Below are 13,207 nucleotides of genomic sequence, written 5' to 3'. Positions count from 1 at the left end.
TTCAACTATGTTCAAATTGAACATTACACGAATATGATGTCAAACTGGACAAAACAAACTGTATGGCACTGGACACTTAATTCATCTAACAATAATACATTTGATATTAAAGATAAATGTGTAACTTATAGCACATTCCCAGACTAGTCTAGTCAGCATGGACGGTACAAAAGTTGTAACTCATTCAATAAATGAAACAACTGTACTTCACATTTTAAACATTGTAAAATATGCTACATTTTCATATAAGATCGACAATATTATTCTAAACACGAAATCAAAGCAGCTAAATTCACATGTACAACATTATAAGACTAGTTGCTGGGATATATCCGCACCGTTGGAAAGTAGTTGAGATTCTTTATGGAGATTATAACTATACATAACAGATGAAACATTGCTAGACTAGTCAATCTGGACAGAACCTAATTATCTTACAGCACTAGATTCTGAACTGATATGAAAATCAACAATTTTGCAGTTGCCATAAAGTGATTATAACCAATTGTAACATAAACACTTTTTTGGTTTTATCATTTTTCAGTTCTTTAAATGCAAGTTTACTTACAATTGCTGAGGACTTAGCCTCAAACTAATATGTCGCACCATTTGTAGGTGCATTAATGTCAATGTCACTGTTCAGGGGGTATCATTTCGATCTGAATGTCTGCAGTAACTCCGCACAAAGGTAAGGTCATCGGGCACATTCATCTTCCAAATTAACTGTATGCCTCACTGTGGAAGTTCCTATGATCATTATTTTATGTCTAAGGCAAAATCAGGCTTGACTCAGGATCAGTGTGTCTGTGTACGTGTCTGTGTGTCTGTGTGTGTGTCTGTGTGTGTAGGTGTGTGTGTATGTGTGTGTGTGCGTGTGTGTGTGTCCTAACGGGTCTTGTGAATGTGAATGTGTAACTGCAGGGACAGGAGGGAGAGGCAGGATATGATTTTTCAGTCCTTGAAGATGTGAGTGTATAAGTGTGCTGGAGAGAGGGGTGGGTTGAAAGAGGGCGTCCCTCTCATGGTCCCTCCCCAGCCCTGCCCCTTCACATGGAGGAGTATCCTGTAGAAGGTCCCAAAACTGGAAACTCATTCAGTCCCTTCTGAATGGAGTGTCTTTAACGTGAGAGTGGAGGACTTAAAAACTTTTCAGCACGAAAATATGAGAGCCACGCATTCGGTCCTGGTTGGTGCCTTCCTGGCCCTGCTGCTCTGCCTTCCCAGTCCAGGTCATGGAGGTAAGTGCTCTGTTAGTGTCCTGTTACCCCCCTTCTCACTTTCTCCCCTCTGTCAGAAATGCACGGGGGGGAGATCAGACCGCTGTCCCTGTATGGCGCTTCTCCAATGCATAAATCAAAGCATGACAAGCTGATGAGTTAATGCCTCAAACTTAAAGTACAAGAAACGTCAATCTTAACCTGCACCAATATTGCATTAAGCAAAACGTTTGAGTAAACTCTAGTCTACCGGTACATTTCTTTTCTTTTCTTTATTGTTGTCCACTCTCACGGTCCTCTTGCCATCTATTGCTCAGCAGTGAAACCTTCCTTTTCTTGGATGAAACTCAATACATGAGGGGAAAGATGTGCCAAGGGTCTGACCCTGGTCCAAGGTCTGAGACAACATCTGTCGATTTATTTTTTTCTTTGACTTTCAGTCTGTGCCCGGCTGAGTGTGTGAGAGCATTTACCTTTTGAATGTTTGCATTGAAAGTGTGTTGCCAAAAGGCCGGAGGTAGTGAAGATGAAGCCCTCTGTGGATACAGTTGGAGGTGAGCCGGGAGCAATGAATGGCTCTTTCAGAGAAGTGCACAGTGGCAGGCAGAGCTGCTCCTTATCCACCCAGGATGAAAGTGTGGCGGGGGGGGGGGGGCTAGTAAGGGAGTGAGAGAGGTAGTGTGCGCTTTGGGAAGGGGGATGCATGGAGGCCAAGGCCCGTACAATGGCCCCATTGTGCATTAGTAAAGTCAGCTACAGATGTACTTTTCTCAGATATGATGCAGCAGTTCTTCTTATTCAACCTGAGTGAAGTTCGAGTGGGTCTTACAGTGTTTGGGCGAGGCAAAACCAGTAAGAGAATGGGAAGTTGAAACAGTGTATCCTTAACCAACTCACCTCTGTGCATAATTGTACATATGGCGAGTTGGCAGGATCAGCCTTGGACTTAGAGCAGCTGTTGAGCCCATTGTCTTCTGATGGCTGTCAGATCTTCAAACTCTCACTGCAAATTCCACCTCAATTAAGTCCGGGCAAACCTCTCCATGAGTGTCTTATTGGCAGCTGAAGTGAAAAAGTGTCTCTTGATGATTTGAACGGGGGAGTACTGCTTTGTCTCAGTGGCACAGAAGCAAAGCTCAGCTGGGGAACTGGATTCAAATCGTCTGCACTGTGATCTGTTCACCACAAACAGGAAACGAGTCTCCTACTCTTCTGTTTGCTCATTCATAGATATTTCATATATATGTGTGTGTCGTACGCATTTAAACACTCACTGTTTATATCATGGTAGTTGTTGGTAATTGTAAGCATGTAGCGACATGTTTGTCAATTAAACACATGTATATATCTGGCCACTAAATATTGGGCCACTTGCTCATGTATACTACCAACTCACAAACAGCACACACATCTGGAAAGTCAGTTTGTTTAGGTTGCAATCGGTTAATGCCCTTGCATAGATTGGCATATAACACTCCAAACTGTAAAAGGCTCTATACACACAGTAGTTAGCATTACAGTTAGAGCTGACATCGTGCAGTCGTGTCATTTTCCACATATCAAAAACCAAATGCTCTACTCATCAAAACGATGGCTGAATAAAACAGGAAAACTGTACAAGGGAACAATTTCTCCTCATCTAATAATCAGCTGGCACAATCTGCCTCAGTGTGAACAGAACTCATCCACTGACCCTGGAGAACTAATGTTGACCAGATGTACAGAGTCACTGATTAGTTATTTTTGCCCCCTGGCGCTCATCAAAATTCCTGCCACAAGCTGCTGGGGGACTCTTCCACCCACGACGTAGAAGGCTTACATTTCCTCCCTGCGTTTACATCTTCAGATGTCCCGGGCCACGCCCCACATGACGCCGGGGCATTCTTTGCGTCATTGGCACCTTTCTTTACAGAGGCACTGTACAGTAGTTCTTAATGTTAAAACGGTCTGCGTGCACCCACTCTTACTATAATTCTAGGAGCAGAGTAGGTTTGAGTCAAATCATGAACACGGCGAGCCTTCCCCCTTCATAACACTTTCCATGAGTTTTTTTCAGCGACGATTCCTACCACTCTCCAACAGTCGTATGCCATCGTGTTTCTTCCGCCCACACGACAGCCTCGTGAAGAATTCTGATGCAGTGTGATGCAGGAGCTCACCAAATCACTTCTATAATTCACTCTGCATGTAGAATATATGAAGAAGCCGTGAGAAGACTAAAATGTGAGGTGACGTGTTTGGTATGCTGGAATACCTGCATGTTTGACCCTTTGGTGATGCCATGACCCTCACTTTAACATTGCACCTGTGTTTGGTCAGACCATCTTTCACCTACCCAAGCTTACAGCATACCTGCCTACAGTGAATATAGAATTTGAAAGACAGATCTTTTTGGTATTGAAAGTAAACGACTAGTGTGGTTCTGTATTCAGTGGCCATGGGGGATCAAGAGATGCTCACTTTGTCATGGCTCTATCTGAGATTGGACATGACATGTGCCTGTGCAGAGTCTTTAAAACAGCCTGCAGCTCTGTATCTCTTCAGTGGCCGGTGACGCTGCACTTTAACCGCCACTTTACCAAGGTTTGGAAAGAATTGGCAGGGCAGTTATTTTCAGACCATGAATTGCTCTCTAGTGCTTACATGTTGTTTGGTTGGCCTGGTAATAGAGGGGTTTTTTTGTTGATAGGCTTACAAAGTTTGAAGATGTTTTATTTGTAAGAAAGTTGTGCGCTTCTATGAAAGCCACATCCACCACCACTCCCCTCCGTTGGTCAAACAGTGTGAAAAGCGAATGACTTCTTTCCTACCCCATTACCAGCCTTTCCAAAAAGATTTCCGTTTCTTCCTTTGTTATGTCTTGTGTTACTTTATGAAAACCCATTTATAACATATTGACGTTTTCTGAAGTACAAATATGACCAGACAGCTGAAGAGACAGAAGGAGAGAAAACAAAACTCTTGTCCAACTCTGTTGGCAGACGTACCGATGTGAAAATGCTTCTAGATAACACTGTAAGAGCATCGATTGAATCTTCACGGACCTAATTGCGGATGCTTGTCTTAAATTGCTCAAATAACATATAATAATAATATAACAACAACAAAATCTACTACAAACACTGTGTAATGGTGTATGCATGTTTGTGAGTGCTTTTGGGACGTCTTGTCCCGAATGTGTTTGCATTTTCAATTGCTAAGCTTAACGAGGGGATTTGCATCCCAAGACTGCACATGAGCCTGCTATCTCCCCTGGGGTATAATGTCACTATGGTAACAAGAAAAAATAAATGTGAAAATTTCCCTGGGCTTTGTGAAATGTCTGTGTACAAGGCCTCCATGTGTTCCTCAAGAGCTGGCAGGGAAATGGTGTGACCACAAGTGTCTGCACAGAGGATTAATAAGTCCAATATTTGCATTGGGAAATTGATGAGATTAGTGTTTTGCTGGTGGTGCTGGTCCCACAGACACACTTTGTGACCCTCCCCTCACCTCTTAGTTTAAACACAACGCAATGTTAGGACAGAATGAAAATGGGGCGTTTGCAGTCAATCCAAACAAGAAAACCTGTGTTTATAAATGCAGAGCAGAACGTGCAGTCTCTTGCCTGTTTTCTGTCTTCGGGAATCCATCAAAATGTGACTGAATGTCCGAAAAAGAAGCAGCTTTCTGAAAAATGTCTCATGAGAGATTTTCACTTCCTCATTGTCTGAGTAGTGGTTCATTTTGTAAAAAGAAAAAAGTAAAATAAAACATTTAAGTGTGGTTTACATTTTGTATTTTGTTTTACCTTGTCATTTGCAAGAGCCTTCATCAATTCAAGTTTTTTTGTGAACATGTTTGCTGCCATAACATTGCTGTCGTCTGAACGGTGTTATCAGCTGTAACCACCGTATGAGTGCAGTGCAGAGCAGCGGCCATCAGCTAGCCAGTGGGGCACACAAACATGCACACACTGCAGAACTGGCGACGTAAAAAAAGCACAGAAAAGCTCGGATTACAACACACACGGAGGGAGAACGACTTTATTCTCTGCCAACACGTTCTCATCCAAACTTGTCACATACTGACACTTGGTCAGACCCCTTGGCGTCACTTTCTGACACTCTCGGTCGACCACAAGCTGCGATCTCCACTGCTGAGAAGTGAAACCGAAGCGAGTACCAGTGACACGTGAGTGCCATACCAAGTCGGGGGTATTCTGGCCCAAGGCGAACGTCATTGCGAGAATCCAAAGTTAGATGGATGGGCGACCTGCTTCACCCCGCTCCTTTCCCCTCAATAACTTCCTCTTGTAACTACAGGTAGGATTTTATATATGACCTGCAAGAACAGGGTGGGCAGCATGTCTGCGCGGGGATTACAGTGTCGGCCCCATAATAGATATGAGACAGGGTTGACTCCTGTAACATCAATAACTCCTGTCAAGACACTGAACCATTGCTGCTCTTTCACAGTGGGCTGCTGCGGTCAGATAAGCATTGCAGCTGAAAGCCAGTAATGGGAAATGCATAAGATTGTCTCAGAAAAGCCAGAGTTGATGACAATTTCATCTTTTATTTCATTAAATAGCGGAACTACAGGATCATTTCAGTTCATTACAACTTCTTATTTTTATAGTTCTTGCCGTCACTTGTACTAGTTATGACTCACCAAAGTAACTGTTCATATCTTAAAACACAGTTACATCCAAAGCAGGGCGCAAAGAGTCAATAGTCCAACAATCAGACAGGGACAATGTTTTAGCCACATTATCAGATCACTTTATTTTGAGGTAAAACTGAAAGTGAACTAACCCAAAATGCACATGAGTATAAGTTGTAAGTGCGATGGATGTTTACAACTGTTTGGATGATAACTTTAATCCTGATCCGGTATTTCCGGTGCTTCTCAATATCTTTGGCTCTAAAACACACTATAGCAAATGTTTTATCACATAGATTAGAGGATTAAAATACTAGATGTAGAGAAAGGGGGGGGGGGGGGGGGTTGGGTCAATAGGAGCCCACTAGGACATTTTTACCCCACGGCCCCATAGTTGATTGATGTGGCCCATCTTAGGTTTTTTTTAAAGCCAGTTTACTCATGTTTTCACCCTTTTTAAGCCTCTTATGGTATAATTACTGACAGGAATAATGGCCAAAACTACTAAATTAAGTTGTAAATCAGAACAAACCTTTATAGCAGCAAAAACATGTGATGAAGCTGCCAAGATGTACTTCACAAGGCTGCAGATGTGCCTGATGCACAACCCTTCCAAAATAGGAGCGAAAGATCTACCTTCCTTTCCAGATGTATCACTGCCACTGTTGTCACATTTAAGGCAGAGACCGCCGTCACTTCAAATGCACATATCATAAGTCAGTTTATTCTCATTGTGAGGCAAGAACAGTGAAGGACATGTCCCTTGACTTGAAGACTCTACAGTCCCCTGGCAGACGATCTTTCCCACATTGCTCTCTTTGAGGTTGCTGGCTGTCCAAGGCAAGCTGCTCGGATTGTATTTTAGGGCCATGATCTGCTTAGAGCGGACAGACAGCCCACACACAGACCTCATTTAGCCCTGGGTGTGTACACAAAAGAGTTTCTGTACACAAACACAGGCCCAGATTCTCTCCTTGGGTGGAAGGTCAAAAGCCGTCTCGTGGGGTGCTCCCGTGTTGTTTTAACCCCGACCACGTCAATCACATCAGTCGGTGGAAGGGGGTTTTGCTGCAATTTACTGATGTTGTTCTACCCCCAGATTTCAGGCCTGTAAGTGGCAATTTGGGGTTCAAAATTGCTGTTAAACTGTGATCGCCTTGTCGTCATGCAATTTCAAGGGAATTCTCTGAACTGCAGCAGCAGCAGACTGGGCCTGGAGCGAAGGAGGGAAATAGTGACAGTAACCCAAGTTTCACATATCTTAATACTTGGAGTTTTACAGTTATAGCTCTTGGGGCCAGCCAGGATTTTTCATATGCCGTATGTATATATATATATATAGTGTTGGCCCACTTCACAGGATAATAGTGATACATTTAACAGCTGTATTTTTCTTTACCAGAGTGTGGAGATGTTACATAAAGATCTATGCTCATCATACTCCTAACTAAAATACCCAAATAACTTTGCAATCGCACACCATCTACAACATTAATATGATTAAGAGTCTACAGGCATACTAGCTGCTGTGTTAGGCTGTACTTAAGCACAGCAGTGCTTTTTAGCTAAAGGTTAACTTTAATATGCTCACATGCTTGCAGTGGCAAGAGGTTACTAACATGCATATGCTTAGCAGGTGTGACGTTTGTTATCTTTTCCACCTTAGTTTAGTGGGCTAGCATGCTAACGTTATTATGAATTGGCACCACATACAAAGTACGGTTGGACACAGTGGACACAGCAAACGTGCTTGGGACAAAGTCCTATTAAATGTGTGTCCGTGGCCAAAAGCTTGACATACTCGGAGATCTGGAAAGTAGATTCGATTTGGTTCATGATGTCTTTGACAACATTGGGTCTTTGCAGCCGCAGACAAAAAGATATGGATGAATGGAGGAATGAGATTAATGTAAATTACTGAACATAACAAACAGTAAACAGGGTAATAACAGTACTGCAAAAGATGAAAGAAACAAACAAACCAGATGCACCATCATGCAGATTAGGATATCTGTAGGACAACAATAGGGCCACGACCTGAAGTGGAACAATTTAAATCAAAGTGTGTTGTGATGCTAAGAAAGACGGTTTTATATTCTTCCCCCACTGCCGCAACTGAACTCTGAGTGTTTATTTTTGAGCTGTTGGGGAGTTTTGTGCCCAAAATGAAAACTCCACAGAAAATTATCATCACTGCAGAGCTGCCAACTTTTCAATAAGAAGGAATTATGCATGACCAGATGTCTTGATACGAGTGGCCTTTTTTCTTTTTTTTTTGTGAACAGTCAGTTTTATCATGTTTGGTTGAATAGAAGGGAATCACTTCTATTCTGGCTGCCATTGTTTCTCTTATCCATTGGAAAATAAATTTAAAATATGAAGGAATCCTTCTTACCCCAATGGGCTGCTATGGAATTACTCAGTTTACTCCTCAAAATCAACCCTCAGGATCTTCCCTTCCTGTCTATTGTGAATGTTATCAACTCACAATATCAACAGATTTTGTTATCGTACATCATCACATGATATACATGAATGCCTAAATCCGATTATAACAATGCTTGCTTTGTTGAACACTCTGCATCGCATGTAACTCACATGGCCTGATCAGTGGAATCAGACCGATGTGGTCAATGCGGTAAAGGAAGGCTGCTCAGGCACTGGAAAAGCAGCGTGAATCATGGGAAATGTTTCCAGTGTTGGGCTCATCTGAGACGCGTTAGGACAAGCCCGAGCTTTCCACTCCAACATCTGGAGTCGGCTTGGTCAGTTTGTGACGAGCCAAATCTGGAGGCTTTAATCAAAGTGTCCCTCCGCTTCTCTTTTCCTAATATAGACAAAACAACTGCGGTGAAAGAATGCGAGTGCACCGCAATGAACCAAGTTCTGCAGAATGCCGAGTGTTAGATCTGAAGTAGCTCTTGAAACAGGCACAGAGAGACCGGTTTGTTATCAGATGTGTTGCTCACAGCAACTCTAAAATCTCTGGGAACTTCTTTTTTCGTGAGTTCTATAAACAGTAAGCAACACACACAGTAGTGTCTCAAATACATCAAATAAAAAATGGAACTGAATGATTTTAAATTGCAAAGCGTCTCTAATATTCATGCAATGTATATTGCATTTCACATGTGTTGAGTTACATTCTACATAGCACTATCGCTCAGAAAAGTCCAGCAGGGACAGGAGCTCTCACATGAATATGAGTCACTATTTTAAATAGAGAGAAGTCCACTGAGAGTGCAAGGACTCCCCCCAGCCCTGAGGGTGCATGACTCATAAGCACAAGGCCGCTGTGCTTAATTATAAGACATCTGACTCCAAACTAATAGTTTTTTTGTGCGTCTAATTCGTTCTCGACTCTGAGACGTTTATTAGCCTTTGCTCCAAGACCAGATGATTGAGCTTTGTCCTCAAGGGCTGCGATCTCCTGAGAGAAATGAAATCTTTTTCACATCGTGCGTTTGGACAAAGTTCTGACACGAACAAAGTTCACATATTCTAGCACCTGAAACCTGATAGTGAACTTCATCAAGCATGTGACTTAATTGTCTTTATTCAGGCTGTTATCATAAACATTCATATACGGACAAAAACTCATTCGTAGCCTATATATCCCACAAAACTAATTTGTATTTATTCCACGTAGTCGTGAACAAAGAAGTATAAAGAGCAGCAGACGCTGTGTTGGGAGGATGTCGGGGTGGATTGGTGGGTAAAACCAGATTTCCAGACTGTTGCAGTCCTGTGTGTAACCAGAAGTCACAACGTTGATGTATTTGTCCCGTAACTTCCATACTTACGTAATGTCGCTCCTTAGTTATTTTAGTTTTGTTGCCGAAACCGAACAAAGATGTTTCCTCTGGAGACCGAAGTTTATTTTTTTTTTTACTTTATGCATGTAACAAGCAGAAGTTGACTTGTGTTGCTGGACATTCGTGGGAAAACACAGGAAAAATGATTGATAACTTTTGGTAAGACATCATACGAAGCATTGTATGAGGATAAGATGATTTTCAGCTCCGTAAAAGTTATTTTGTTTTTACCCAAACAGCTAGTCTCCTGCTCTATCGTTCCCACAACATGGCAGCGGGAGGCTGCATTTACAGTAGCAGTGCCACTTTTCACAGCATGCCGACGTGAAGGCAGATCAGTGCCAACTTGCGTCCGGTTGAAGATCTTCATCGGCACTGCCAAGGGACCATGAAGTTTTCGAAGTAATTTGATGCCAGACGGCCTCATTGCAGGCAGGGTTCAGACAGAATCAAGGGCGCTGTGGGGTAGCACCAGGCCTGGGATGACAGTCTGGAGTAGCTTGCACCAGATAAATATATCTGGACGGGAGAACCAACAAAAGAGCATGTTGCTTCACATGGGATTGACGAAAGAGGAAAGGGGGAGGAAAGGGGATCCAGGGTGTGTGTGTGTGTGTGTGTGTGTGTGTGTGTGTGTGTGTGTGTGTGTGTGTGTGTGTGTGTGTGTGTGTGTGTGTGTGTGTGTGTGTGTGTGTGTGTGTGTGTGTGTGTGTGCGTGTGTCTGTGTGCGAGGGTGTGTATTCTGTATGTGCTGTGGTTCACACAAGTCCTAGTGTTAGGGAGCCCGAACCAAATGCCGTCACTCCGCTGGTTATGCGGGCTTAAAATAACTGGGGGAAATGATGTGTCACATGAAGTTTGGTTTGACTGTAGCATGAGGCGGAGGACAGCTGCACAGTGGAGCTGAAGCACACGTCACTGGTCTGCCCGGCCAGACAACCAAGCTCCTTGTGCAATCGTGTGTTCAATCTTTCGCACACTTGTGGCAAAACAGATGCGAAAAAGTTCTGCGTAGTTTTATGGACTATTGTGAAGTGAGCAAAGATTCAGATTATGTGTTGTGGGCGTCAGTTATATGATAATTAAGTTCTTCCTTCACATTAAAAATGTAGGTTGTGAATATGTTCAGGCAAGTAGAATAGTTAGTTATAATCATAAAGTTAAAAAAAAGTTATATTGAGGTGTACGAGTAGACATTAAAAGAATAATTAGACATTTTGGGAAATGGGCGCATCAGCTTTCTTGATCTAGATTGGCAGACTGATAACCACTCTCATGTCTGTATGATAAATATGACGCTAAAGCTAATGTAGCAGGCAGTTAGCTTAGCTTAGCACAAACACTGGGAACTGCCCGAAAGGAAACACAATTATCCGACCCGCACCTGTTTCCCAAAACCACTGTTGTAGAGAAAAAGGGAGAAAATAATTCTTCCCTGATGAAAAAAAGTAAAGTTTGTCTTTCCCCACCCCCTTGCACAAATGAGCATTTCCAGACAAAATTCATATTTCATGCAATTTGTAGAGACCCCGCTCAAAAATGATGACGTGCACAATTGAACAAACGGAGGGCGTACGCTATCTCGTAGAAGAGAAAAATAAATATTGTGAGAAATGAGAACAAAAGATCCGGGATCTTTAAGCAACTCACAACAGCAGCTGAAGTCAACAAATGATCGGCCAAACCAAAAGAAATGCAGATGACAGGCGAGATGAGTTCACACCGAGAACAACCAGTATTTCTGTGGCCAACGATGCAATCTGATGAATCGTATTGTGCCAGACTGGGTCATGGGATATGCAAAGTAGGGAAGCTGACCACGCGTGACCCCGGAGCATCCTGTCACTCCATAGCCATCAATGCATTCCCAAGATGCTCCTTCTCTCGTTTTCTGTGGTCCTCTGAAGTGGATGGTGGGAGGTACACCTCGGAGACACAAAAATAAAACGTCCGTTTCTTCTTTTAAAGCAAACCAGTGACACACACGTGGCCTGTTCAGGTCCAATCTAACAGAAATGTTGTCCGACCCTTGCTTAGTACAGTAGCCACCAGAGGCTGTGTAGCTAATTTGCAGTGTGAGAGAGCATTTTGCAACACATTAGAATACCAATAACCTTTGGGTGGCAATTAGCATAGGTCCAGCCTAAGGGAAAAATAATTGGACTTGCTTTTTTCTGGCTGCCTGATTCTCAAATGCACATTAATTTATTAGAAGAATTAGCATGCTCCTGGTGTTTCCTTGCCCTCTTTCCATTATTCACATTACTCTTATAGATGTGTGGGAAGGAAAAACTGGTAAAGTAAAAACAAAATGCGTTATATATCCGGAAGGCCATTTAGTTAAAGTCTATTTCAGGGAAAGTCTGGTGCGTGGCATTCAGTCTAAATACTTTAAAATGGTTCCGATCCCTCTGGTGTTGAACTAACAACACATTCTCTCTCCCAACTTGTTAAATATCTCCGCTTGGTCAGTGGCCTGGGTACCCCTCTGGTGCAAGTTTGGGACGTGTCTGGGACAGTGGGTCAGTTCCCCCTCATTACATGCAGTTTCTTTACAGAATAAACTTCTGTGTTCTCGGGAGTCAGCCAGTAAATCCAGAGGCTATAATCCTTTATTGAATTTATCGACTAATAAGCCTGAGTTCAGTCTCAAATGGGAGATGTAAGTTAAGAGGAGACACTTTTAAATCAGGTTTATATTATGACTCACTTGAGACATTATGGATGGGGAAGTCATTTTAAGGGCGGTGGGTCTGAAGCTTTACACACACCAGCTTCTGCTCTACTGTAGCGGACAGTGGAAGAGAGGTCAGCAGTTTGAAATAGACTCATCTGATAAGTGTGGTCCAAACTTTCACATAAATTAGATTTCATTGTCATCTAAAATAGTTTTACAGCCTCAACAAACTTTCGCTCAACAGACATGCAAGCAGACATCAAACCAGATAGCACAACAGTGTGTTGAGGGGTGTGTGGGTTAAATAGGGTTTTACACAATCAGAAGAGAAATATGAAAAGTTTAAATAGTGATAAAAGCACCATTAGGTTTCCCTATCTCTGCACAAGTAAATACTTCACTTGGTGGAAGTCTGAACAGAAACCCTCACAGCAGCTGTTGTTGCAGATAAATTCTACTGTCATCCAACAGGCAGCTACTTGTGAGCGCAAATATTTTCCTGGCAACTGAAAGTGGAATAAACTGGGTTCACTGCCTTGCCAAACTGTGGATTTCATTTCCAGGCGTAAGTAGAACATGGTTGTGAAAGGTAGAGAAGACTGCCATGTTATCTTAAAGGTTGTATGTGCTGTATTTCTGCTTCCCTGGAGCATTTCCATGACAAGTAAAAAAAAAACAGGGGTTGCAATTATCCTGGGAATTGAAAGTCAACATCTGAAGCCAGTAAAATGAATCAGCTTGATAACAATGATTGAAATTGCACACAATCAAGAACACGCCCGAATAACAGATCTTTGATTCGGTTTAATCATGGACGTCCTTATTAGGAGCTGCATAATCTAAACACAAACAGG

General features: G+C 42.6%; 1 protein-coding gene across 1 annotated transcript in view; it reads left to right on the top strand.

Annotated features, from left to right (window-relative positions):
• The first annotated feature begins 1,119 nt into the window (after window positions 1-1,119).
• cspg4 (chondroitin sulfate proteoglycan 4) overlaps window positions 1,120-13,207 on the top strand; it is a 61,173-nt gene continuing 49,085 nt past the window's right edge. Inside the window, exon 1 of the mRNA XM_079270584.1 lies at window positions 1,120-1,238. Coding sequence (XP_079126710.1) covers window positions 1,163-1,238 — 76 coding nt within the window. The 5' untranslated portion in view covers window positions 1,120-1,162. The remainder of the gene's footprint in view (window positions 1,239-13,207) is intronic.

Source organism: Melanostigma gelatinosum, assembly GCF_949748355.1.
Source record: "Melanostigma gelatinosum genome assembly, chromosome: 1".
Taxonomy (NCBI): domain Eukaryota; kingdom Metazoa; phylum Chordata; class Actinopteri; order Perciformes; family Zoarcidae; genus Melanostigma; species Melanostigma gelatinosum.
The sequence above is the reverse complement of the archived record's forward strand: the minus strand, read 5'-3'. Positions and strand labels throughout refer to the sequence as shown.